This window comes from Pelodiscus sinensis, chromosome 22, assembly GCF_049634645.1.
Source record: "Pelodiscus sinensis isolate JC-2024 chromosome 22, ASM4963464v1, whole genome shotgun sequence".
Classification (NCBI taxonomy): Eukaryota; Metazoa; Chordata; order Testudines; family Trionychidae; genus Pelodiscus; species Pelodiscus sinensis.
Window position 1 is genome coordinate 11,308,018 of NC_134732.1, and position 27,446 is coordinate 11,335,463.

The 27,446-nt window shown below is 45.9% G+C and overlaps 1 protein-coding gene across 9 annotated transcripts in view; it reads right to left on the reverse strand.

Moving 5' to 3' along the window:
- The window catches only part of DNM1 (dynamin 1), a 129,818-nt gene extending 104,678 nt beyond the window's left edge, over nucleotides 1-25,140 (reverse strand). For all 9 annotated transcript variants that reach the window (XR_012897245.1, XR_012897244.1, XM_075905878.1 and 6 more), the window contains exon 1: nucleotides 24,714-25,140. Coding sequence is in view for 7 of the 9 variants with exons in the window: in XM_075905878.1 (XP_075761993.1) it covers nucleotides 24,714-24,874 (161 nt within the window). In the remaining 2 variants the exon portion in view is untranslated. The remainder of the gene's footprint in view (nucleotides 1-24,713) is intronic.
- Nucleotides 25,141-27,446: the final 2,306 nt, after the last annotated feature.

Genomic DNA, 27,446 nt, shown 5'->3' on the forward strand with positions numbered 1-27,446 from the left:
GTAAAGCACAGGTAGGAAAGAACACAGTGTGCACTGACTTAAGCACAGTCCCTCCTCCAGCTGCCTGAGTGTGCCTGTGTATGCACACTGATTTCCTTCCTCTGCCCTTTGGAGACAAGATCTGTAGAGGGATTTCCCTGCTCATGGATTGTCCCTGCTTTATGGAGGCAGACAATGTATAGAATGGAACAGCCTACAATGCCAATGTCTAATCCCCCAAAGTTACATCCTATTATAGCAAACGTCACATTGACTCTAAGCTGCAGCACTTGGGGCCTTTTGGGAATGCAGTGTGGGTGCTATGTAGCTTCCTCTAGCATCTTGGCATAACAGAAAGTGGAGCTCTGGATCTGGTTAGCTGCCCTGTGATAATCAGGATAAACAGGGATCCAGTGCTGGTTCTGTGCAGTGGTAAGTTCCATGAACTTCAGGGGAATACAAAACTAAATGCACTGCATTTGGAAATTCCATAGTAATAGACAACTTGGGTCTGGGTCTGGAGAAGGAAGGCATGGAAGCCCAGAGGAATACAGAAAGCAGGACTGGTTCCAGGCAGAAGGCCTGGAATTGTCAGGGTAATAAAGAATGTAGCACTGGTTTGGGGCGATGGCATCAGGGATCCCAGGGTAATGGTGACAGCAGTTCTGAGTCTCTAGAATTCCAAGATTACAGATCACTGTGCTAGCAGACACATATGTTCCACTCAAGGAGCATGTAAAATGGATCTGCATTTGCAGTGCTGCTGATTTCTCACCTTAGCAGAAGCATAAAGGACACATTTGTTTGGGTTTCTTGCTGTATTTGTTTGTTGATCACTGAAGTATTTGTGTTCTGACAAAACTCATCATTCCTGCTTAGAAAAGCCAGTGGTTTGCTATGCTGTCTACCTTAGCTGTCTGCATGACTCCATCCCAGAACACCTCTAGAGCTTACAGGAAGTCTCCTTCCATTGTGATGATGCCATCACGCACCAGACACATCTTAGGGCACCAAATTAATGCAAACTGAAGGACAAGAGTGAAAGGATCCAACTTTGATGGAGATGCAGGGATACCAGGTATTCCTCCTCAGGGCTACAGTGAACTCTAATGACTTTGCAGTAACTTGCTGCAATGACTTGCTCCACTCAGACCCAGTGCACCAAAACAGCAGGACTGATACAGTAAAACTCCAGTTGTCTGGCATCCGGTGGTCCGGCACTCCCGATAGTCTGGCACCAACTGGAACCCAGAAGTGCTCTGGCCAGCCTGACAATTGGAGCTGCTGGTGGGGAACGGTGCGGTGAGGGGTGAACCCTCCGCTGTTTTGCAGGATGGCGGGGGAAACCCCACGCCACCACCAAGAGTTTCCAGAAGAGGAGCGGGCTCCCCACTCCCCCAGACTGCAGTAGTTATTGCTGAGCAGGGGGGTGAGGGGCGGCGCTGCAGGACCAACCCAGCAGCACCCCAGCTGCTCTGCTCCGCCGCTTGTCCGCCGCTTATAAGTTTCAGCCGCTTCCCCAAGTCTGCCGCTGCTGAAACTGACAAGCGGTGGACAAGCAGTGGAACAGAGCAGCTGAGTGCTGCCAGGTTGGTCCTGCAGCACCGTCCCTCACCCCCATGCTCAGCGCCCGGCAGCACCCCAGCTGCTCTGCTCCGCCCCGACGCTTTCCCAAGTCCGCCACTGCGGAAACTGACTAGCGGCGTACTTGGGGAAGCGGCTGAAACTGACGAGCGGCAGACAAGCAGCGGACCAGAGCAGCTGGGGTGCTGCCGGGTTGATCCTGCAGCGCCGCCCCTCACCCCCCTGCTTGGAGATAACTACTGCAGTCTGGGGGGTGGGGAGCCTGCTCCCCTCCTGGAAGCTCTCGGCGGCAGCGCAGGGCTTCCCCGCCTTCCTGCAAAATGGCGGAGGGTTCGCCCCTCACCAGGCCATTCCCTGCCCACCCCCCCGGATGCAGTGCGGGTCCCGGCAGACCCGTCACAGCCCCCTGCCGGAATACCTCACAATACTCCAGCATATCCGATAATCCGGCACCACCTAGGTCCCAAAGGTGCTGGATTATTGGAAGTCTACTGTACAAAGGCAGCAGTGCAGGGTATGAACTGGCTCTCCCGGAGCTGGTGCATGCTGGGAACCATTTTTTAAGCTAATTCCCAGCACACACTGGCTCACACTTGCCTCCCTGCTCCTGGGGAACCAACTGCCGCACCTGCACTGCTGGCTCTGATACAGACCCAGCAGCATAGGATGGCAGCCGGCTCCCCAGAAGAGGGGCTGGAGTCTTTGTGTAACGATTAATGGTAACCAATAAGCCCAGGTTAACCATTTAAATGGTTATACTTTTACACCCCTAGTATAAATAATGTCCAGCACCTTGGCAGGCAGAAAAATAACAGAACAACCTACATGGTAACACTGGAGGAAGGAAATGGCTAGTTGCTGTGAAAACTCCAGCCACCATCAGACACTGGTGAGAAAACGTGCTAAGACTGAAGATAGCACCAGTCTAATGCTTGTGCTGTGATTTCTCAATGGCCTACTCTGTAAAGGCAAGTTTGGGTCAGGATACACCTGAGAACAGACAAAAGAGTGCTATGGAGTAAAGAGAGGCTCTTTGGTGTCAAGATGCGATTACTAGGCTGTATGGCGGATGGGTGGTATGCTGTGGCATTTGTCAAAAGTCAAGACTTGACAACTGAATGGCCAAGTACTCTGGCCTGTCATCACACACACAGACATGTTTCATGTATCCTCCAGGCCTTTCTGCAGAAATAGGATGAATTAGCCTTCTTTGCTAGTTGGAGATAGGAAACTATTGGAGATAGGAAGCTACTATATAAGAAAAAGCTTCCAGCTACTGAGGCAATGTATGTATGGCAGGCATTAGTTATAGCTGATTATGATTTTAGGGGAATACCTGCAGTGCAGTGGGGAGTTGTGGTTCCTCACATGGAAAGACAGGCATGCAGAAGTTCTGCTTAAGCTATCACACTAAAAACAACAGTGTGCACATTGCGGAATGGGCAGTGGCTCAGGCTAATCATCTGAGTTTGGACCCAAGAGGTCTGGTGTGTTTGGACCCAAAGGGTTTGGCAGGGATTGACTTGGGTGGCCAGCTTGAGCTAGCATAGGGTAGTACACCCATGCGGAGAATCACCCCTCCCAGCTGCAGTGTAGACATACCTGGACTCTAGCATTTGCAGAGAGAGGAATAAAGGAGACAAAATGTCATACTGAAGATCTTCAATCACTGCTTACACCCACAGACTACAGATGGAGTGTTGTAGAGTACGACAATCTCCCCTGAACCTGGATGCACTATCCTATGCTGTACAAAGGTCTAGGGTCCATATTCACTATTACAGACTTGTAGCAAAGGACAGTATTGTGGAGCAGAAGGTAGACTCCCAGCATCTGTATGAGTTATCACAGGCTGAAAGCTGTGCATTGGAGCTACAGGCATGGCAGGATCGGGCAGGATCTCCAGGAGGCAGGCATGTTATCACAGACTGTTTGAGGATGTGCAGCTGTCCTAGAGAGAGAACATTAAAATGGTGCTGTACGCCTCCAATCCATGTCTGCCTGGAAGAGATGCAGGAATTGTACCAGGCTCCTTGCTGTACATTGCACCTCTGCAGTTTCAGATGTAATTAGGATCACACTGGCTGAAAACATGCTATGTCAGAGACACTGCTCCTCTTGCCCTTGAGGAAGAGCAGCTTGATCACTCACAGCTCCAGTACAGCAAACCCTGGGCATTGTACTGAGTTTAAAACAGGCTGATTCAAAACCTCATAGCACTGATGGAGGAAACAACAGCCACAGGAGTGATCGACCATAGAGGCTGAATCTCATTTTCACCTCAGAAAACAATGTTTTTAGGTTAGGGTTGGACCCATTTTAAATTAATAGAGCATCAACTCCTCTGTCCTCAAACCAAGTGATTCCTTAGGTTAGGTCAAGACAGAGATCCATTGGAACTGCAGTGTGAGAAGACCACTGACTTGAGCAAGCAGGCAACAGATAAAACCCTAGACTTCCATTCTCATCACATCTGTCCCTCATCCTTCCCTTTCTCAAAGAAGAAGAAAAAATCATCCAAAGCTCCTTTCCCTGCACACACACACCAAAACAAAACAACCAAAAAGCTCAGTAACCAAATCTTTAAAAGTGGCTTCTGATTTTGAGTATTTCAGTCTTTGATGCCCATTTTGAGACTAGGTGCTTTAAAGCTGTCTGAATTGATGCTCCTCAAAATGGAGACACCCCGAATTAGGAACCACTTCTAAATATGTTGCCCTTAAAAATAAAAGCCAATAAAATTCATTATCTGGGGATCCTCTCTCATCTGCTGGGTTTCTAGTGTCAAATACTCTCCATCCAGGCAACATTGCGCGCGTGCGCGCGCACACACACACACACACACACACACACACACACACACACACACACACACACACACACACACACACACACACACACACACACACACAGAAACGACTTCTGGAAAAAGCAGGCCCCCACAGAGCCAAGAAGGAGAAATCCTGCTATGATCTCTTTCAACATCCACACTGAAGTGAAGGAGGTGACCTGGTTTTGGGGCTGAAAGCCAAATGACTGGCTCTGCAGTGCGACACATCATGTACCACCCCATAAGAGATCTCTAGAGTTTGCTCTGCATTTTGATCTTCATTCCCATCTGGCAACAGTTTTCCACTCGACGCTGCCACCATGCTCAGGCAATTCCCAGCTATACATAGAGGCATTTCTATTAGAAGTAAAAGCACAATCAGCTTAAGAAATAGCCAGAGATTACCAAAGAGATCACAGCAACCAGTCAGAGAGAGCAGTAATCTTTATATGTATATTTACTAGAATCAAAGGACCTTATCCTGATCCCACACCATTATAAATCAAGAGTAATTCCAGGGAAGTCAATGGAGCTACATCTGTATAAAATGTGTGAGTGAGTTGGGAATCAAACCTATCAAAGATAAGAGACTTCATCCATTACGTTGTGCAGAATTGTTCCCTCGGAATATCTCTAGACAGCAAGCTGGGAGCTATAATGCCCAGTGCAAATTGACACATGGGCTAACTAGGGTCTAAAAATAGCAGTTTGGCCATAGCAGCACATGCAGCAGCCCAAGCTAACTGCCTGAGTATATACTGTACTAGGGATGTGAAACTATAATCGTTTAAAAGGTTAACCACTTCTCAGTTACTGTCCCCACCCCACTCCTCGGGAGTCAGCTACCACTTTGCATTGCTGCCTCTGAGACAAAGGCAGTGGCGCGTACTGGATCCCAGGGAGCCAACTGCCACCCTGCACTGCTGCCTCTGTATCAGAGGCAGCAGCATGAGGGAGGCAGCTGGGTCCCTGGGAGTGTGGTTGCAGGGGGGAGCCAATGCATTCTGGGAGCTGGCTTAAAAGACAGCTCCTGGCATGTACCAGCTCCCGGGAAGCCAGCTGCTGCCGCACACTGCAGGTATGGGTAACCATGTAACTGCTGAGATTTTCAGCGCTTACATGTTTACCCAATTACCCACTTTTTAATATCTCTAGTACATGCCCACAGCAGGGTTGGTTATGTTTATATTTGGGTGGCTAACCAAAGTAGCTGCTTATGCTGCTATCTATGCTGCTTTTTTAATGCACTAGTTTGAGCACAGATAGCCACGACATATATCAGAAGTATACCTCTCCGATGCTTTGTAGCCATATCTTCAGAGAGACATCAGGATGTACGGTAAGGAGGCAAATGTGTTTTTTAATATAAACTGTTGTTCTTAAACGTTTTTAACTGTATAGAAGGGAAAGACTTTCTGAACTGAAATGTGGCCTCTTAATTGTCATCCCAGCCAGGGCTTTGTCAAGCGGGGATTTAAAAACCTCTAGGGATGGAGATTCTACCACCTTCCTAGGTAATCCATCCCAGTGCTTCACCACCCTCCTAGTGAAATAGTTTTTCCTAATATCCAACCTGGACCTCCCCCACTGCAACTCTAGACACAGGGCCAGATCCTAAAGAACTATTTACTCAGGCTAGACCTGCACTGATAGTAATGAACGTGGACTTCATAATATTGCCTTTAGGTCTTTTTCTCCAATGTACAGGAAATCGGCATAGGCTTTTCCCCCCCTATCTGAGGAATGCAGAATAACAGACTTTCTAGTTCTCTCATGGGCAGACTAGCTCTACTGTAAAAAATGTTTGCAGATGTTGAAAAGTGAATACTCACTGTCTCTGTGGACTTCTGCCTGTTGATGATCTGAGAAAAAAGTCCTTTAACACAGCTGAGAAAGAAGCTGTGCTCTGAAACACAGCTAAGGTTTTTGCTCAGTCTTAACATTTTTACAGCATTTCAGCCATGGTCCTTGGCCCATTAGCTGATATCCATGGCAGTATCAATTTAATCTTTTGTGTTCTCTTTCAGGGAGGGGGAACATATCTTGCCCTGGGACCTGTCATCTATAACTCCTGCCTCTTATATCCAGGGCACAGTTTCATTGCTACAAAATGATGGCACTGGCATGCTAAACAGGATTGTGACAATTCCTAATACGCGCTACAGTAGCATTACACACCAGGGAATTCAACCTTCTCTTTTCATATCTGTAGCTTTAACAGACCCATATGAAAGAAGAAGTGAGAAGTAAAGAAGGGCAGGACTGGTGTAATGGGTTAATATTAAAGCAGCATTTTTACTTCAAGAGACCTGAGTTCAAGTCTTAAGTCACAAGTGAAATGGAGTTGGGTTCACCCAAATGCCATTTTGCATATCATAGCTTGTCATGACTGCCAATGTTAGGAGAGGCCCAGGTACTGTGGCCAACTGCAAACATTCAGAAACCACGAGTAATGTACCAAAACCCACAAGACTGGCTTAAAAATCATGAGATTTAAAATATAATATATTTGGGGTTCTTTTTGTTTCTTGGTGTGGGAGCAGTTAGTGGGTCACATTTTCAAGCTCTTTTCTGCAAAATGAACATAACAGCTGAGACTCTAAGTTAATAACTTGATTCCTACATCTGGGGCATTAAGAACAACAATCATGAGACCCTCAACAGATATGAGTTGGCAATGCTAACAGGGCAGCAGGAATTGGGGAAATCTGCATAGCATCTACCCCCATTATATCGTCATAAACACCTAATTCATGCAGAATGTTAAGAGATTGAGCATAAAAGCTGAAATTCCATCCTTTATCCCTTCTGTTATTCCTGGGTCTAGCAAGAATCAAGAGCCATGGGAGATTTTACATACCGTATGTACATATGGATATAGGGTCAGATTTCAGACTCAGGGTTCCATGCTTCTCTTACTTACAGTGGTGTAACTCAACAGCAATTCCACTGAACTCCATGGAACTACATCTGCACAAAACTAATGTAAGCAAGAACAGAATCAGATGACCCACACAGAGAGTAAACTTAGCAGCTGACTAGGAGCCATGAGCACCTGACTTCTCATCACAAGTCTGACATTCATTCACGTGTGGCCTTCCGCAAGTCACTTAACCTCTCCGGCTCAGTTTCTTCATCTTTATAATGGGGATTAGGACAATGAATTAACTACTTTACCTCTGACACCATTATTTATTAGTAAATGATTGCAAAGCATGTTGAAGATGAAAAGCTTTACAGCTTTACAGTGTAATTATTCATTGTTCTGAATAGCTTGACTTTGAGCTTAAATTAAGCCATTAATATCATTTTAAAACCATTAAAAGAGTGGGACTGATTTAATATATACTGAGAAGATGAGTAAGAGAGCAATATTCACAAGCATCATCTTCAGCCCCTCTTCACCACCACCCTAATATTTATATTTAGTAATAAGCGATGAGAAAAAAATACTTTCTGTGACTAACTATAAAATCCATCAAATCACTCCAGGTAGACAATATGTAAATTAGTGCCTAGATGCCATGATGGATGCCATATATTAGATTAGATAAAGAGGCTGGATTGGAAGAAGAGAAAATTGTGGAGCTGCCAACCAGTACGCCTTACACATTCTGTCATCTGGACCCCTTCAGGTTTGGGCAGACTGGTTGAGACAGTGACTCTAGACATCTTGAAGTCCTCAGATATATTCTGTCCTAGGGTCTGTGGAGTAGCTGATTACTTCCCGACTTATAATCACGGAGATGCTTTCTGTTCTGCTTTATGACTGAAGTCTGTACCTATCTTTCTCAGCAGATAAATCTAACCATACTAGGAGCCATGACAGGAACAGCCCCTATTCCAATACAATCTTGGTGTATGCTTCTCTTTCTTCTTTCTATTATCAACACTGTGCTGTTAATCATTATTATTTGACAGATCAGGGCCCCATTGTGGTAGGCACTGTATAAACATATAGTAAAAGACATTTCTTGTCCCAAAGAGATTACAATGTACACAGCTCTCCATGTTTCTCTGCACAGCTATTTATGTAAGAATGAAGAAAGTGCTATAATTGAACACACTAGTAATTCATCTAATATCCCAGATCCATCATATCTAGTAGCCTATCTCTGATAGTGGCCAACGCTGGCTGTTTTGGAGAAAGGCACAAATTCTCCATAGAATACACATAATTGTGCAGTACAATCTCAAGGGGGAAATTTCTTCCGGATATCAGTTGGATAACATGAACTGCATGGATGCCTACAGGTAGGTCTGTGATAAATCACCTCAGTATATTTTTAAAGATTTTAAAGAATTGCAAATTGAATGTTGTTCTTATTCCTGCAGAGCTTAGATTTAGCCATTAATAGAAGAGAGACCCTTTCTTTCCCATGCTCCTATTGACACTTCTCTTGCACCACCTATTTTAAGATCAGAGTATTCCCATTCATAAATTAAGATTACATACGATGTGACATAGGTTATTGTACCACATCTATGACTTAAGTAACAGGGTTCGCTTTGTTCTACTTCTTTGATAGGAAGTAAGATGGGGTATGTCTACACTACCCCCCTAGTTTGAACTAGGGGGGTAATGTAGTCATTCGGAGTTGCAAATGAAGCTCAGGATTTGAATTTCCCGGGCTTCATTTGCATGATGCCGGCCGGCGCCATTTTTAAATGCCGGCTAGTTCGGACCCCGTGCCGCGTGGCTACACACGGCACGGACTAGCTAGTTCGGATTAGGCTTCCTATTCCGAACTAGCTGTATGCCTCGCGGAATGAGGTCTACAGCTAGTTCAGAATAGGAAGCCTAATCCGAACTAGCTAATCCGTGCCGTGTGTAGCCGCGCGGCACGGGGTCCGAACTAGCCGGCATTTAAAAATGGCGCCGGCCGGCATCATGCAAATGAAGCCCGGGAAATTCAAATCCCGGGCTTCATTTGCAACTCCGAATGACTACATTACCCTCCTAGTTCAAACTAGGGGGGTAGTGTAGACATACCCATGCAGACATATTAAGTCACACATAGGGATGGGAAAGGTTAATCAGTTAATTGGTTAACTGGCAAGCATCACTCTTAATGGGTGATGCCTACTGGTTCTAGTTAACCATTAACCAGTGGGGGCTGGAGCAGCTCCCCACCGTTGTGGGCAGGAGGCTGCTCCAGCCCTGTGGAGGGCCTGCAGTGGACAGCGGTTACTCCCGTCTTCCAGAGCAGTCTCTTGTCTGCCAAGAGCCTGGGTGCCCTGCAGGCAGGGACTGCTCCAACCAGACTAGAGCAGCCCCTGCCTGCAGAGGGGGGGCTTCTCCAGCCCAAGGGCTGGCGTGGCCCTCCCATCCGTGTTCCCTTTAATCAGTTAACTGGTTAAACATAATGTTTAACTGGTTAATCAATTAAATTAGATTTTACATTCTTAGTCACATAGCAAGTGAGCAGCAGAGCCAAGAACAGAATTTAGGTCCCCTGAAATCTAGACCCTTTCTTTAGCCACAAGATTCACCTACCCACTTACCTAGGTGTCCCCCTCCATTTAGGATCCAGTTCTATTTTTGCACATCCTGATCTCAGAGTTCTGAGATCAGAGGGGATGCTTTTTCACTGTAATGAGAGCGTTGTTCTGTTGCAAAGGTTGCATTTCCTGCCATGCATCATAAGACTGAGGGGTTTAAAAATAATACAGATCCAGGAGCGGCCCGAGGCTGGCTGCAGCAGCTGGCACCGTAGGCAGGGAGGTGCAATCGGCACCCCTGCCTGCACGGCCATCAATGGCCGTGAAATCATCACGGGGTGCCCCGGTGCCCCGTGACATCATCATTCGGCGCCCAGGCCAGCGGCGCCCTAGGCAGCTGCCAGGCTCACCTAGACTCACGGGCCGCCCCTGTACAGATGTAGTTGCAGCTCACCTCCCTACAGTTGTGCTTTGTTACACATTGCAAAGAAAGAAGGAAAGGATTACACCCAATGATATCTTACAATCATAGAATACTAGAACTGGAAGGGACCTTGACAGATCATTAAGTCCATTCCACTGCCCTCATGGCAGACCAAGCATCATCTAGATCTTTCCTGATAGATGTCTATCTAACCTGCTCTTAAATATCTCCAGTGCTGGGGATTCCACAACCTCCCTAGGCAATTTATTCTAGTGTTTAACCACCCTGACAATTAAGAAGTTTACTTCCCTTGCTGTAATTTAAGCCCATTGCTTTCTGTCCTATCAAGGAGGAGGTCAAGGAGAACAATTTTTTCCCATCTCCTTGTGACACCCTTTTAGATACCTGAAAACTACTATCATGTCCCCTCTCAGTTTTAGAATCCTAGAATCCTAGGACTGGAAGGGACCTCAAGAGGTCATCGAATCCAGGCCCCCGCCTTCATGGCAGGACCCAGTACTGTCTAGACCATCCCTGACAGACATTTATCTAACTTACTCTTAAATATCTCCAAAGATGGAGATTCCACAACCTCCCTATGCAACTTATTCCAGTGTTTGACCACCCTGACAGTTAAGAACTTTTTCCTAATGTCCAATCTAAACCTCCCTTGCTACAGTTTAAGCCCATTGCTTCTTGTTCTATCCTCAGAGGCCAGGAAGAACAAGTTTTCTCCTTCCCCCTTGCGACACCCTTTTAGATACCTGAAAACCGCTATCATGTCCCCTCTCAATCTTCTCTTTTCCAAACTAAACAAGACCAATTTTTTCAGTCTTCCTTCATAGGTCATGTTCTCTAGACCTTTAATCATTCTTGTTGCTCTTCTCTGGACCTTCTCCAGTTTCTCCACATCTTTCTTGAAACGTGGCGCCCAGAACTGGACACAATACTCCAACTGAGGCCAATCAGTGCAGAGTAGAATGGAAGAATGACTTCTCGTGTCTTGCTCACAACACACCTGTTAAGGCATCCCAGAATCATGTTTGGTTTTTTTGCAACAGCATCACATTGTTGACTCATATTTAGTTTGTGTTCCACTATAACCCCTAGATCCCTTTCTGCCGTACTCTTTCCTAGACAGTCGCTTCCCATTCTGTATGTGTGAAACTGATTGTTCCTTCTTAAGTTGAGCACTTTGCATTTGTCCTTATTAAACTTCATCCTGTTTACCTCAGACCATTTCTCCAGTTTGTCCAGATCATTTTGAATTATGACCCTATCCTCCAAAGCAGTTGCAACCCCTCCCAGCGTGATATCATCTGCAAACTTAATAAGTGTACTCTCTATGCCGATATCTAAATTGTTGATGAAGATATTGAAAAAAAACAGTCCCAAAACAGACCCCTGCGGAACCCCACTTGTTATACCTTTCCAGTAGAATTGTTCCTTCCTAGGTGGGGTACTTTGCATTTGTCCTTATTAAACTTCCTCCTAGTTACCTCAGACCATATCTCTAGTTTGTCCAGATCATTTTTAATTATGACCCTATCCTCCAAAGCATTTATAACCCCTTTCAGCTCGGTATCATCTGCAAACTTAATAAACATGCTTTCTATGCCAATATCTAAATCTTCAAGAATTCCATTCAGCATATGTCTCATGAAGGCAAGGGGATGATTGTGGGTATTGGTAGTAGGATACTTTTCATTTGGAGAGGCTGCCCCAAAAGAAGTTCATTTTATTGTGTGCAACTAGCCAGAAAGCTGTTACATCTTGGGTGGATGCCTATAACCTCCTTAGCAACTCCCTCTGGTTCTGCTACATAAGTGCACTGAATGAAAAATCCTAGCATGGGTGGAACACTTATAACTTTGGCTTCTGCTTACAAATAAATTCGCTGCTCAACACACCATGGCAAATTCTGCCCCTTCAGTAAAACAGCAAGAGACAGATTTTCTTTGATTCATTAACTTTTATGTTAATTCGGTTGCTCTCTTTGGGGCTTGTCCTGCAAGATTCTGAGCATCCTTTACTTAGGAAATCCCACTGATCTTTATGGGGCAAGATCAAACTAAGTCAGCGTGAGCTGGGGATGCTCAACATGTGGACGCATCAAGCCTTAAGTCAGGCAAGGGAGAAGTTTTTATCTTATTTGATTTAGGCAGATGTGGCCTCAGATTTGAAGCACCTCAATTTCTGTAGGCCAAACTTGAGACACAGCCCCCAATGAAGTCAAATGGAGAGGTGGCTTCTCAGCATCTCTGAATGTCAGATCTGAAACGTTTCAAGTTCGGTCTCAGTACACTTGCTTTTAATTCATACTCTTATATTTATACAGAATTATGTACGAGATGCTGAATATTTATATGCTCTTTCTTTAGAACGTTTATTTAGTGATTAGGGCAGGGAACTAGTAGTCAGGACTCCTGAGTTCTGTACCTGACAAAGGGCTTATCTTCACAGCACTGCTTTGTAAATGCTAGTGGGCCGACAGGAGAGTTGCTCTCTTGGTGTAGATAATGCACCTCCCCATGAGGCAGTAGCTATGTAAGAGAAGCTCTCCTATTGACATACCTCTGTCTATACTGTGGGTTAAGACAATATAACTACATTGCGTGGGGTGTGGATTTTTCCCATCCCTGAGTGATGTAGTTGTAAGTTTGACCTGGCCTTGGTGTGCACTCAGATCACTTAGCAGTTCTGTGCCTCAGTTTGACCCCTGTAACACTGGCATACTAACACTTACCTACCTCAGCAGAGTATTGTGAAGATGAATTAATGTCTTAGAATGCTAGGAGAGCCTCAGATGAAAGACAGGAAAGAAATGCAAAGAAAGGAAGAGAGGTGTTTTTACACTAGGGAAAAAAATGTGTTCCTACCATGTCAGATAACAAAACAAACAGTACTTGTGAAGGTTTAACCGGTTAACCAATAAGCCTTACCCTTAATGGGAGATGGGGGAGGGGTGGCACACGCAAGAGCTGCTCTGTCCAGGCTAGAACAGTGCCTGCGGGGGGGAGGGGGAGGCTACAGCCCACTCATCCCCCCCCTTTAATTTATTAATGGGTTAAACAAAATGTTTAACTGGTTAGACAATTAAATGGATGTTTAGATCCATAATTAGCACACGATAAAATGCTAGTGAAGAGAAGGCAGTTTGTAGTTTTCACATGTTAGCAGGTTGAGTTAAACCCTAAGCTCTAGGGCAGGGGTCTGCAACCTATGCTCTCGAGCCAAATATGTCTCAGTATGAAACCAAATATGGCTCTTTTGTCATTCCCAAAATACATGCAACTTTTTAAATTAAAATGAAAAATTAATTCAAAGTATTTTAAAAACGTGTAATTACTCCTGTAACTTGAGTGCATGAATGGACCTGAATTTGACCAGTTATGATGTAAACATCAAAGAAACGCATGAAAAGATGCAGCAGCAGAACTCCCATTAAATAAAGTCTGTGAGTACAATGTTTCATTCATGTCAATTATCAATAATATTAAGTTGTATATTTTCAGTCATGCAAATAGGCACTTATACGGCTCTTTATTGATCACTTGTTTGGAATTTTGATGTAGTTTGGCTCTTGGGTTTCAAAAGGCTGCCAACCCCTGCTCTAGGGTTTTCTCTGATATGCTAACATATGTTAAAATGGCAACTAACTTGTTTTCACTAGGATTTTACCCCATGATATTTATCACATATTAGCAAACATATGGGAAGAACACACTTTTTTCCCTACCAAATACAAGTTCGACGCTTATGTTACAGTGTTAGAAAATGTCAAAAGAGCTAAGGTGAAAAGGATAGTGGTTCTAACGGTGTGAGACTTCTGTGATCTGCTTCAGTAAATAGTGATAATATAATATACAAAGAAACTTGAGTTTATGTAGGTCTAGAATTTGCATCCTAACTCATGTGAGTATCCACCAGATAATTCACGTAAACAAGAGTTACAGCAGGAATATCTACAGCAGAGTCCTGCACTTGAGACGGAAGAATCCCAAGCATAGTTACAAGCTGGGGACCAACTGGTTAAGTAGTAGGTCTGCAGAAAAGGACCTGGGGGTTACAGTGGATGAGAAGCTGGATATGAGTCACCAGTGTGCCCTTGTAGCCAAGAAGCCTAATGGCATATTAGGTTGCATTAAGAGGAGCATTGCCAGCAGATCCAGAGATGTCATTATTTCCCTTTATTCAGCTTTGGTGAGGCCACATCTGGAGTATTGTGTCCAGTTCTAGGGCCCCCCCCCCTACAAAAAGGATGTGGACGCATTGGAGAGGGTCCAGCAGAGGGCAACCAAAATGATTAGGGGGCTGGAGCATATGACCTATGAGGAGAGGCTGAGGGAGTTGGGTCTGTTTAGTCTGCAGAAGAGAAGAGTGAGGGGGGATTTGATAGCAACCTTCAACTTCCTGAAGGGGGGTTCCAAAGAGGCTGGAGAGAGGCTGTTCTCAGTGGTGACAGATGGCAGAACAAGGAGCAATGGTCTGAAGTTGTGGTGGGAGAGGTCCAGGTTGGACATTAGGAAAAACTATTTCACTAGGAGGGTAGTGAAGCACTGGAATGGGTTACCTAGGGAAGTAGTGGAGTCTCCATCCCTAGAGGTGTTTAAGTCTCGGCTTGACAAAGCCCTGGCTGGGTTGATTTAGTTGGGATTGTTCTTGCCTAGAGCAGGGGGCTGGACTTGATGACCTTCTGAGGTCTCTTCCAGCTCTATGATTCTATGATCTAGGTTTGCAATTGTATATTTATATTCTGTTTAAAATATTCTGATCACCCAGGTTATATTTTGGCTCAAGTGTGCTTCCTGCAGCTCTTCCTGCTGCAGGCAATTCCTAAGAGCTATGTACATTTCTCTTGAGTTAATTCCTTTTTCTTGTGGCTCATCATGGCATGCTATATATAGTTACTCTTGTGCTGCACTGTACTTTGTTGCTTTTTACTACCCTTAGGAAAATGGATATTTATTAAATATCAGAGCCTTACTACTGTTTGTATGTATACATACGGCCGAATCAAACCAAAAGTTACAATTCAGCTGTTGGAATATAAATGGATTGCATTAAAAGGCATGAGCCCAGGACTAGAAGCCAGGAGTTCTAACCCTGGCTCTTGTGCTGTCAACCTCTATTTCCTGGACAAATCACTTCACCCTGCATGCCTCTCTCTTCCAGTCTTCAAAATGGGGATAGTATTATTAGTCAATTTCCTCATAGGTGTGTGCACTGTGCAATGCTTTTAAGATTTAGGGCTAGATTCTCACCTCGTTAAGGTTCCTTCACAGCACTAGATGAGAAAAGGAGTTCCAAAGAGGGCATGATTCACATTTACACCCACTTTAAGGCCTTTCTACTGCCAGGGTTGTATATAAGGCTCTTGGGATAAATGAAAATCTGACCATTACAGTAATATATAAATGCTATTGTTACTCTGTATGGTGAGTGGACATAAGGACATGTACAGGCTAATTCTTCAAAACTCTCTGGGGGCTCTGGGCACACATTTCCCATGGGCAGCATTGACGAACACAGCCATAGTGTTTGCTTGAGAAGAGAAGGAAGAAGTTGCCTGGCTCCAGCTGCTAGTTCTTCTGGGTGTGGGAGAGAGGGGCCCTGGAGGGCCGTTAATCAGCAAGGCTCCCTTCCCATCCAGCGCTGCACCCAAGGACTGGGGGCGGGTGTTGGGGTAAGGCAGCCACTTTCCCATGTCTGGCAATTTAGTGAGTCCCAGCCACAGATGCCCACTCTCTTCTTAGTATAACCAGCCCCTGTGGTCACTCTGCAGTATAACTGTCCCCCACTCTCACTGCCCCAGTGGTCATTCCAGAGCACAACTGTCCCTGCTCTCAGGGCTCATCTAGACTATGCTGAAGTGTCGAAAAAGGATCTCACTTTTGATCTACTTTCAAAAGTGGAGCTTTTGGCAAGACATGGGTTTTTTCAGCAACCCCCCCTTTTTTGAAAAGCCGCTTTTCCTCAAAAAATGAGGTTTACGCCCTCAGATTCCTCCCTTTCCATGTTATGAACAATAATCAGATTCCAGGCACATCCTATTTTCCTGCCACAATCAAACCCTGACCTTGCTTTAAGTTTGGATAAGAGGAAACTGCATACCAAATTTGGTGGTCCTAGCTCTCATTGTTTAGGAATTCTTGAACAAATGGACTCAGACTGATGGATGGATTCATGGACAAACAGATGCACAAACTCTCTAAGATAGATAGATAGATAGACAGATAGATAGATCCTAATATAATCATCTGTCATTATCCCTATTTTATAGATGGGGAGAATGAGTCAGAGATATTAAATTACTCACCCAAAGTCACCAAAAATGTCAGGCGCTAGAATAAAATCCAAGACCAATTCCTTGGCTCCTAACCTTGTATTCAGTTACTGCAAAACAATGCATCTCAAGGCTATCGCTTGGTATAGGCAGGGATGAGCTTTATATAGTAAAACTCCATTGGTCCGGCATCCAATGCTCCGGCACTCCTGATGGTCCGGCACCATCGGGAACCCGGAAGTGCTCGGGGCAGCTGGACAATTGGAGCTGCTCTGCACCCGGCTTCCTTGATTCAGCCGCTGCTGAAACTGACCAGCAGCTGAATCAGGGAAGCCGGGGGCAGAGCAGCTGGAGTGCTGCCGGGTTGGTCCTGGAGTGCTGCCCCCCGGGGCCATGGGACCAACTCGGCAGCACCCCAGCTGCTCTGCCCCAGGCGTCCCCAAGTCAGCCGCTGCTGAAACTGACCAGCAGCGGCTGAATCGGGGATGCCTGGGACAGAGCCGGATTATGGGAAGGAGGGGCTATGAGGGGCCTGGAGTGGCATCCCCTCCCACCCCACCCCAGACCCCTCATAGCCCCCCCTTCTGATAGTCTGGCATATCTGATAATCCAGCACCCCCTGGGTCCTAAAGGTGCCGGATTATCGGAAGTTTACTGTATGAGTTGGTTTATGTTGCTGAGCATCCACATGAGGCAAACACATGAAGACCAATTCTGTATACACACATAACTATGTTGGTTAGGGGTGTGATATTTTTTATTGAAGTAGTTATACTAGTATCGTCCCTAGTGTGGCGACAGTTATACAGGCATAAAAGTACTTCTAGTGGTAGAGCTCCCCTACTCAAATGGGAATAAGATATACCAGTATAAGTGCATTGATGCCAGTAGAACTTGATCCTCCGTGGGGATCAGGCCCGGCCTTTGGGCAAGGCGAGCGAGGCAGTCGCCTTGGGCCCCGCACATTCAGGGCCCCATGCATTCAGGACCCCGTGCTGCCCAGCTCCCAGCTCCGCCCACCCAGCCATACAGCTGTGTGTCTCAGTGTGCTGCCTTGGGGGCCTGCACACTCTTTGGCAGTGCCTGGTAGGGATTTTAATGCTTGAACTATACCATGCAGTTAAAACAGAACAGCTGTGTCTACACTGCACCCCTTTTCCAGAAAAGGGATGCAGATTAGACACTTCGGAACTGCAAATGCCACGGGGGATTTAAATATCCCCCGCGGCATTTGCATTTACATGGCTGCCGCTTTTTTCTGGCTCGGGGTTTTGCTGGAGAAAAGCGCCAGTCTAGATGCGATTTTCCGGAAAATTAACCCTTTTCCGGAGAATCCCCTACTTGAAAGTAGGAATAAGGGATCCTCCGGAAAAGGGTTTATTCTCCTGAAAATCGCGTCTAGACTGGCGCTTTTCTCTGGCAAAACCCCGAGCCAGAAAAAAGCGGCAGCCATGTAAATGCAAATGCCGCGGGGGATATTTAAATCCCCCGCGGCATTTGCAATTCCGAAGTGTCTAATCTGCATCCCTTTTCCAGAAAAGGGGTGCAGTGTAGACACAGCCTACAAGTGTTGTGTGTGGAAAAGGTGTGAGACTCCTTACTCAGCATGGAAAGCATTCCATCTTTGGGACTTGATTTGGATTTAAAAGGTTTTATGAAGGCAGGAAGATCTTGAGGCTAATGCTCAGGTCTGGAATTAATAAAATATTGGGTGGGTTCTCATGGCCTCATGACTCTGAGCAAGTCACTAAGGGTATGTCTACACTAGCCCCGTAGTTCGAACTAGGGAGGCTAATGTAGGCATTTGAACTTACAAATGAAGCCCGGGATTTAAATATCCCGGGCTTTATTTGCATGTTCCCGTCCAGACGCCATTTTTAAATCCCATTAGTCCGAACTAACTGCCCGTGGCTACACGCGGCAGTCAAATGTTAATTCGAACTAAGTCCTTAGTTCAAATTAACTGTTACACCTCATTCTACGAGGAGTAACAGTTCATTCGAACTAAGGACTTAGTTCGAATTAATGTTTGACTGCCGCGTGTAGCCACGGGCAGTTAGTTCGTACTAATGGGATTTAAAAATGGCGACCGGATGGGAACATGCAAATAAAGCCCGGGATATTTAAATCCTGGGCTTCATTTGTAAGTTCAAATGCCTACATTAGCCTCCCTAGTTCGAACTATGGGGCTAGTGTAGACATACCCTTAGTGGCACTGCAACTTAGCTTTTTTTCATTTAATAGTGAAAATAGTTTCCTATTCCTGGGATATTGGAAGGATTAGTTATCTTAAGTCTTCAAAAACGTTTATTTACTTATTTATTTGTCATAAAAGGAGAGTGAACATTTTTGGCCTCTGGAAACAACTGTTCTTGGACACCTCCATTTTATTGCTTACACCAGGAGTGGGCAATAATTTTCACAAAAGGGCCACTTAATGAATTTTGCTATGTGGTCATGGGCCGTCTTCACCTCTGGAAGGGGTGGGGCCTGCGGAAACCCCCCTCCCCCCCCGAGCTGTCTGGGGCTGAAGGCTTTGAATTAAAAACACAGCAAAAGGCTTGTGGCTCCTGGCCCCACCACTACCACATTGCATGGCAGCTGCCCAGGGTTGTTGTGGCTATTTAAAAGGTTGCGGCTCCAGCCCCTGCCAGATAGCACCACGACTTGGAGCCATTTAAATAGGATCCTGTTGCCTGAGCCACTACCTGGAAATTTGGTGGCCTGGGCAGCAGGATGTAAATAGAAAGCAGCCAAATGCAGCCTGTAGGCCGGATCAAACTGTTAAGTGGGCCAAATCTAACCCTCAGGCTGCATCTTGCCCAGCCCTGGCCTACACTCTCAACTTGGGAAGCTACAGCTCAAGTTAGATTGGCAGCATGTATCCCCACACTTTACTCACTCCATCCAAGGAGTTCGTCTGACACTGGCAGTCTGTATAATAGACTATTCATGCAGGCACTCTGAAGTAGCAAACAGACATCAGGAACAAAAAGGGGAGGGTGAATCCATAAGATGTTGCCCTAACTGTAGCACATTCACAGTATCCAAACGCTTAGGGATGACCAAAACTAAGCTTCCTGCCAACTTTGAGGCCTCAGGATAAACCAGTCTGGGAAGAAAGATGCCAGCTGCCCTTCTTCTGTCAGTCTCATCCCACACCTTTAGAGGATTTTACCACCGTCATCTGGTGTTACAGTCACCATGCGGAGTCCTCAGCAGCAGAAGTACATACAGCAGCCGCAACAACATCTGCTATTATAAATACAGGCTTTGCATTGTTGGGTAATCTGTTAACAGTGGAGTAAGTGATACTGGAAGAGTAATTAGCAGTGACTAGCGAACCATCGCACTCAGAAGAAGAAGTACTTGTTTGATAAGATATCAAACAAAATAACATTTATTGCATTCAGTGTAGTTCCTCTCTATTTTGAAAAATCCAGCATACGCTGACTGTTGGTGGTAGCAGAAGAGGCTGGCTTGGAAGCCCTAGAGACGGAAGTCCTGTTTATCCATGGATCAGGTATGATGTTAGTTAAACCAGCCCCATCCTACCATGCCGATGTGATCTGGAGCAGTGGTTCTCTACCAGAGATCTGGGCCCCCTGCAGGTGTCAGGGGTTCTGCCAAGCAGGACCAGTATTAGACTTGCTGGGGCCCAGGACAGAAAGTTGAAGCCCCACTGAACCTGGCTGAAGTTTGGGGCCCTAAGCCCTGCCACTTATGGCTGAAGTAGAAGCCTGAGCAACTTCGCTTCATGGGAGCCCATGTGGGGTGGGGCCCCAAGCAGTGGACCTGCTGGCCGCCCCCTAACACTGGCTCTGGCTTTTATAAGCAGAAAACCAATTATGGCACAGGTGGGCTGTGGAGTAGCATGCTTGAGGAGCCTCAGGAAAAAAAGGTTGAAAACCCCTGATCTGGAGGAACTATCTCTAGAATTAAGAGGGAAGGGGAGTTTAATCTTCATGATACATTTAGTCCTCAGCCTCTCTGCTGAAACATCCCCATCAAAAGGACCAACTATTGTCAACTGGGTTGGGGTCTGTTTGTTTTTTAATGTGGATACCTCTCCATGGAGAACTGGGCTGAAAACCACCAAACTCATTTCATATTGTGAACATAAGAACGGCCAGACTGGGTCAGCCCAAAGGTTTATCTAGCCCAGTGTCCTGTCTGCCCACAGTGGCCCAGAGGGAGTAAACACAACAGGAAATCATCACATGATCCCTCTCCTGTCATCCATTTCCAGCCTGTGACAAACAGAGGCTAGGGACACCAGTCCTACCCATCCTGGCTAATAGCCATTGATGGACCTAACCTCCAAGAATTTATGTAGTTCTTTTCTGAACCCTATTAAAGTCCTGGTCTTCACAACATCCTTTGGCATTATGCACCAAACAGTGGTCAGGTGGTGATGACCCAAACTCTCTCTCAGCCTGACCCCCAAAAAAACAGTGATACAGGCTATCGCAATAACCACATTTTATTGTGTGTGAGCCCATCAAGTTAGAACACAAATTCTTCTTCCCAGAAAAAAAAATGTCATAATCATGTTAAAGAGACACAGTTTAGCCTAGATACTGGTGACGATTAAAACAGGGCTCCCTAAGATGACTTTCTGTGGGCACACAAATAAGGAAAAATACTTTAGAACAGTGTTCTTCATTGCAAGGCCTGCAAGCCAGTGGTGGCTCTCATGGACCCAAAGTGCAGCTCCCTGTTGGTTGCTATCTCTGGTAGAGTAGTCGGGCTGCCGCTAAGACGGGCTCCCTGCCTATCCAGGCCCCATGCCACTCCCAGAAACAGCCAACTCCCTCCTGCAGCCCAAACCCCTGCTCCAGCCCCAAGCTTACACCCTGTACCTTCTACTACACCTGTACCCTCTGTGCCAGCCCTGACACCCTCCCAGAGCAAGCAACCCATACCCCTCCTGCACCCCAACAATCTGCACCAGCCTGGAGTCCCCTCCTTGCACCCAAACTCCCTCTCAGAGTTTGCACCCATCGCCCATTCCTGTATCCCCAATCCTCCACCCCAGGCTCAGCCCAGAGTCCCCTCCTACTCTGCGAACCCCTTGGCACCAGCCCAGATCCCATACCCCTTCCTGGACCTCAACCCCCTTCCCCAGCCTGGTGAAAATGAGTGAGACTGGGGGAGAGTGAGTGGGGGAGATGGAATGAGCAGGGTGGGGCTTTAGGAAAGGGGTGGGGCCTATGGAATGTGGCTCACATAGAAGGGTTTTTGCCAAAGTAGCTCCCACTTCAAAAATAATGAAGAGCACCGCCTTAGACCATGGCTGAGTTACAGCCATATTTAAACATGATTGGTTGTGTAGTGTAGAGAGGTACTTCCAGTAGCAAGAGGATTCAGATCTATTACCAATCTCCAGAGCCACCAGCCACTTAATGGCATCAAACTGAAGAACTCAGTAGTTCCCTTTGATTCATTTTCTGTTTTCTCTCCGATTATTTCCCTGAATTATTTTGTTTGTATCCTCTCCTGTCAGCTCCTGTGTGGGTACCTTCGTTACTTCATTATCGTAAAAGCTCTGGCACCATAATGTGCTACCATGGAGACAACTGATAGGATGTAGTGAGGTCATGAGCCCTACTGAGACAAAGGTCACTGGCAAATTATGGATAATATAATTCAGTTCATTCACCCTCCGTCAAGCCGCTAAGCTCAAGCTCTGCATTGGAATCAGTGAAGTTACAATTTGTCCCCTTCTGCTTGCTCTATCTAAAAGAAAGGAGCTATTTGCTCTGAAACAGCTCTTGCTCAATGAACACACTTGGTACATCCTTGCTGTAGTCACCATATAGAACTTCCACAAAAGATAGATTTGGGGGGACCATGACAGCAACAAACTCAACGGGCTAACCAAGGTTTTGCTCAGTAACAGTTCTGGGAACCCTTTTTCTCTTCCCAGCAGGTTTGATCACAGTGGGTTGTAAGCTTTTGAGGGCAGAAACTATCTTTTTGTTCTGGTATTTGTGCAGCACTTACCACTATGGGGTCCTGCTCCACGATGGGAGCTCCTAAGTATTGTGGTAATACAAATAAACCATAATTATAGCGGAGGCTTCTGGACAGCCTTCCCACATCCTGATTCCCAGGTACACTAATTCAGAATGGAATCTCTGAAATAGACCATTGAAAATCAGCAGAGAAGAATCTCAGGCTCTTTTGAGTATGTGACAATGGGAGATTTTATTTAAACAACTCTGATTCCTGCTATGTTTTCTTGTTCCTCAAAAACAGCAGCAGTGGCATCTTCCTAATGCCATACTGAGTCTCATTGCTCAGGGTCACCTGAGCCCCTGTACAGCATACTGGACTTACTCTGTTCAAATACCACAAAAACTGGAGCTATTTGGGCTCATGACAGACTCTTTCAATGATAATAGAGCTATAAAATAGCAGATGTCATAGTGCAGGGGCTAGTAGGGGCGAAAGAGAAGGAGAGTGCCCATGCAATAAAGCAGGGGAAGAAGAGGGAGAATGCAGTTGGTGGAAGAAAGTAATTCCTCCCAGGGAAATCAGCACTAACCTGTATCTTGGTCATAAAGGATAGCAGTGCCTAATAGGGAAGGATTATAGCAAGCCAGGGCCACAATAGCTTAAGCAAGCTACAAACAAGCTCAGGATACACTCCAGGTGTTGTGTATACTATGTGTGTGCAGACCACCTTCCCTGATCATCTGGTATTTGTTGAAACTGCTGGTGATTAATGTGAAGGTCACATGAAGGGAAAGCACCAGAATATCACGGTCACAAAATGGTAGCACCCAGGGAGTTGAACACGTAGGGGAATAACCATTGCTTTTTCTGCTTCTCCCCCCAGCTCCTGACATGGCAGCCACTATGGAGGACAGAGAAAGGGGTGGGGGAAAATGAAATTGAACTTAAAGTCCACTGCTGCACAGCCTCACAACAAGCACATCCATCTTTAGGTAGCTGCGTGTGGTTCAAGGCATGTCCTATATCTAGCCAGGTATAATCAGGAGCTGAGGACATGCTATGTGAATCCAATCTTCCTAGCATTTTCTTGTGGGATTCTTCAGGGTGAAACTTAAAGCAAACAAGAAATCTAGTCTTGATGGAGCTAGTCCTCAGATCACCATGGCTAAAGGGCATCTTGGTATTAACAGGTTTTTATACAATTATTTATCTGCACACACAATATTCACTGATTAGTATTTTTTTAAATCACCTTAGATAATACATTGCCAAAAAAGATGTGGAACCTGTATCATTTTTGGTTCTGGCTCGCAGGTCTTTGACGTGATAAAAATAAAGGACACACAAGAGTGTGGCTATTTTCCCCCTGACATTTCTGTCCGTGACATTACATAACATATGGAGCACTAGTCTGTGCTTTACTGGATTTCCATGATTTTTTTATATGCAGCCATTTATGTTATTCGTTTTCCCCTTGAAGCAGTGCCTTCCTCCCCACCCTGCCAGTGCCCACAGCAATTGTCCTCCAACAGCGGGGGGGGGGATGGGGGGGGGGGAGAATTCCACCATCCTGGCTTCTTGCTCATCCCCAGGATTCTGCCTTCTTGTATGTAGCTCCCAAAAATAAATAAATAAACGATTTAGGATTAAAACCATTAAATCCCCTGGGATGTGGGCAGCACATCAGCTCTGTTCCTTCCTACTCCCTCTCCACCCCCAAACAAATGGCTTCTTCTGTGCATTAGTCACTCCAAAAGCAGGATTTGCCTGATGCTGCATTCTTCCCTCAACCTCTTTCACACTCACTCTCCACCTCACCCCTCCCAGCCCACCAAGCAATATGCTGCCCGCCATTGATCAATTCCCAATTAGATATTACCATTTCAAAGCAGACATTTATACAAACACACACATGCACTTCTATGCTGAGGGGAAGAGGGCTCTCTTGCTAGTGAAGGTGACAATCCAGGGAATGTCACTGTTCACAGAGACGCCTGATATCTGCATTGTAGGGTGCAGTGTGTGTGTGTGTGTGTAGCAGGGGCTAGGATGACGGTTCTCCCAAGAACCTCAAGTTGAAGAGGGCAAGATCGGCCCCCCTCCTCTGTCCTGTATTGCACTGCATTAAGCATTGCATGGCATGTCCGTTGAGCAATGCATTGCTCCCATAACCTCCCCTATAATCGGCTGCATTTTAAAAATCTTACCTGCCCACAAAATTTTCCAGCACTGAGCTCTTCCCGGCGCTCTGTCCGCCCACCACGGCTATCTGGGGCAGGTCCAGGTCTGCATTCTGACCGATAGCCGCGAAGGCATCCTGGAGCCTGTTGACCAGGGGGATGAGGTCTTCCATCCCTCGATTCCCCATGTCTGCAGCTCTGCTGGGCTCTCGCTGCTGGGCTTGCAATGCAGACGCCTCTCTCCGCCCGCTTCCCTGGCAAAGGATTTACTGCTGGGCTTTGGCCCCCCAAGTCCTCATCAGGGGTTGTCCCCAGCCCTCAGCTGGGCGGTGCGTTTGTTTCCCCTTCACTCCGCCTAACCTAGGTCCCTGGTCTCTGCAGCAGGGCTGCCACCCCGACTGCCAGCTCAAGCACCGCTAGCCACCCGGCTCCTCACGGGATTTAAAGCGCACGTAGCATCAGCGACCGCTAGGGGGTGTTACGTGCCCTACTGTGCTCCGAGAGCTTCATGGGAGTTGTAGTTCGTATAGGTAAACGTAAAGGTGTTGAGAAGGGAGCTACGCTGGGAGCCAGGCGTCTTGAGAGTATCCGCCTTCAATAGCCTGGGATCTGTTCCTATACAGGGACATTAAGAACAAGGGAGTCTGCCGGGGTCTGATGGAAACACGGCAAAAATCCTCCATCGTAAAAGGGGTTCAAAATTGGTATTCAAATCAATCCTCCAAAATGTGAAACCTGGAGGATCTGAATATTTATTGATATATTTGTAATGAAAAAGCCAGAAATATTTCACTCCTCCCAAACAACAGACTCCCCCCCATACACACACAAATCTGTGCTTTCAATATTCAAGAGAAACTGCAATTAATAGCTAAATGGTTTTTAAATTACATCTTTGTAAATAATCTCTGTTCTTGTAAATGGACGTACCTAGCTTACTAATAATTAAAGTAGAAGGGGTTTTTTTAATTTTACTTTTAATTTACTTTTAATTGTTTCTGCAGTTTAATTTCTGCTGTTTTGTTCCCAGTCCGTTTCAATTTCTGGTTATAATGCCCTAGACATTGTTGCTGTTTGATTTACAAAAAATGCAAGGAAATGTTTAATCATATGTGTTTCCACTGTTTCTTTTAACAGTCTGAGACAATAAAGAGGAACTAATTGGCTCAGTTTGCAAAATAATGTTTTTACAAAAATAACATTTACAGCCATAATTAAACTGAAAGTGTTGTTGGAAAAACAAAAATATTCCTTACAGGTAAGTAATTTCACTCTGGTCATGTTGTTTGCAGTCCAAGTCCGCCCCACCCCCACAATCTTGATAAGAGGTTTGCTGTAATCAGCAATTCTAAAATGTACATAAAATTGAATGTATTTGATGGCCGCTATTAACATTTTTTGCAAGGAGTAGCACCATCAAACTATTTGAATATTGGATTTTATCCTCATCTGTCAGTTTAACATTATAAAAAGAGGCATTTCCTTCTGAGTGAGTCTGTGTTCCAGAAATCATCACTTTGATCATTCTGTTCCACGGGAGATATGAAATTAAATTAACACATTTGTGTTTCCCTTAGAAAAGGCTTGCAAAAGAACGCTGAAAGTGCACTGTGGCAACAACTGACATTCATGTCTTAAAAATCTGACTAATATATAACCAGAGGGATGGAGAAGAGCCAGAGATGCAACAACAGGATTTCTCGTGAGTTCTCACTCAGCTATCTTACTTTCATATTTATGTTTCATAAAATTAGAATTTAAATTACCGATAACCTTTGGCTCTCAAGCTACACACAACTTTGGAAGATACCACAGGCCTGATGTGAGTTCTTTATACTCTGCCTTATTTCAGGAAGAGCTCTTATACTGTAGACTGACCAATGATGGTGTGTATGTCAGCTGTTTGTAGTTATTCAAATTAGAACAGTGGTTTTCAAACTTTTTTTCTCATGGCTCAGTTGAAGAAAATCACTTGAGCCTGCAACCAGAGTGTAAGGAAGTATGCCTCGGTGCACCACTGCAGTAAGCACTGACTGCACTCTGGCAAGAGCCGGCTGGGGCACTCAGCTCATGTAGAGGGACCAACTGAAGGCGCGCTGTAAGGGATGTGTGCGTACTCTCAACTGGGTTAGTGAGAGGGGCTAGTGGTGGGGGCTCCAACCTCCATCTAACCTCTGTAGTCTGTCCCCAGCCATTGTGCTCCTGGGGCAGACCTCACAGCTTAGCTCTGGCAGCCCAGCGACTGCTGCAGGAGCTCAGCCCCTGTGGCCGAGTTCAGGTTCCTACTAGGGATGTTAAATATTGGTGAATTGAATAGTTGAGTAACCTCATGAATTCTTATCAGTTAGTCCACTGTTGTATAGTCCCTGGGGGCAAGGCTAGCAGCCAGTACTCTCCAGCCTCACTCCCGAGAAGACCCCTGCCACTCTGTGCTACTGCCACTGTATCAGAGAGAGCAGCGTGGGGTGACAGCTGGGAGCTGGTCCATGAGAGAAGCCAGTTTAAAAACTAGCTCCCCTTGTGGACCAGCTACCTGTTGTCCTGTGCTGCTGCCTCTGATAAAGAGGCAGCAGTGTGGGGTGGCAGCAGCCCCTGTCTAGGGAGTGGTCTGAGCTTCTGAACTTGGCGTGAGCCGGAACTGAGCTGGGCTGCCTGCCTACCCAGCTCCTAATACACTTTAAATGCAAAGTTGCAGCGGGGGTAGGTCCCGGACCCATCACAAGCCAGGACTGAGCCGGGCTGCTGGCCAGTCTGCTAAAT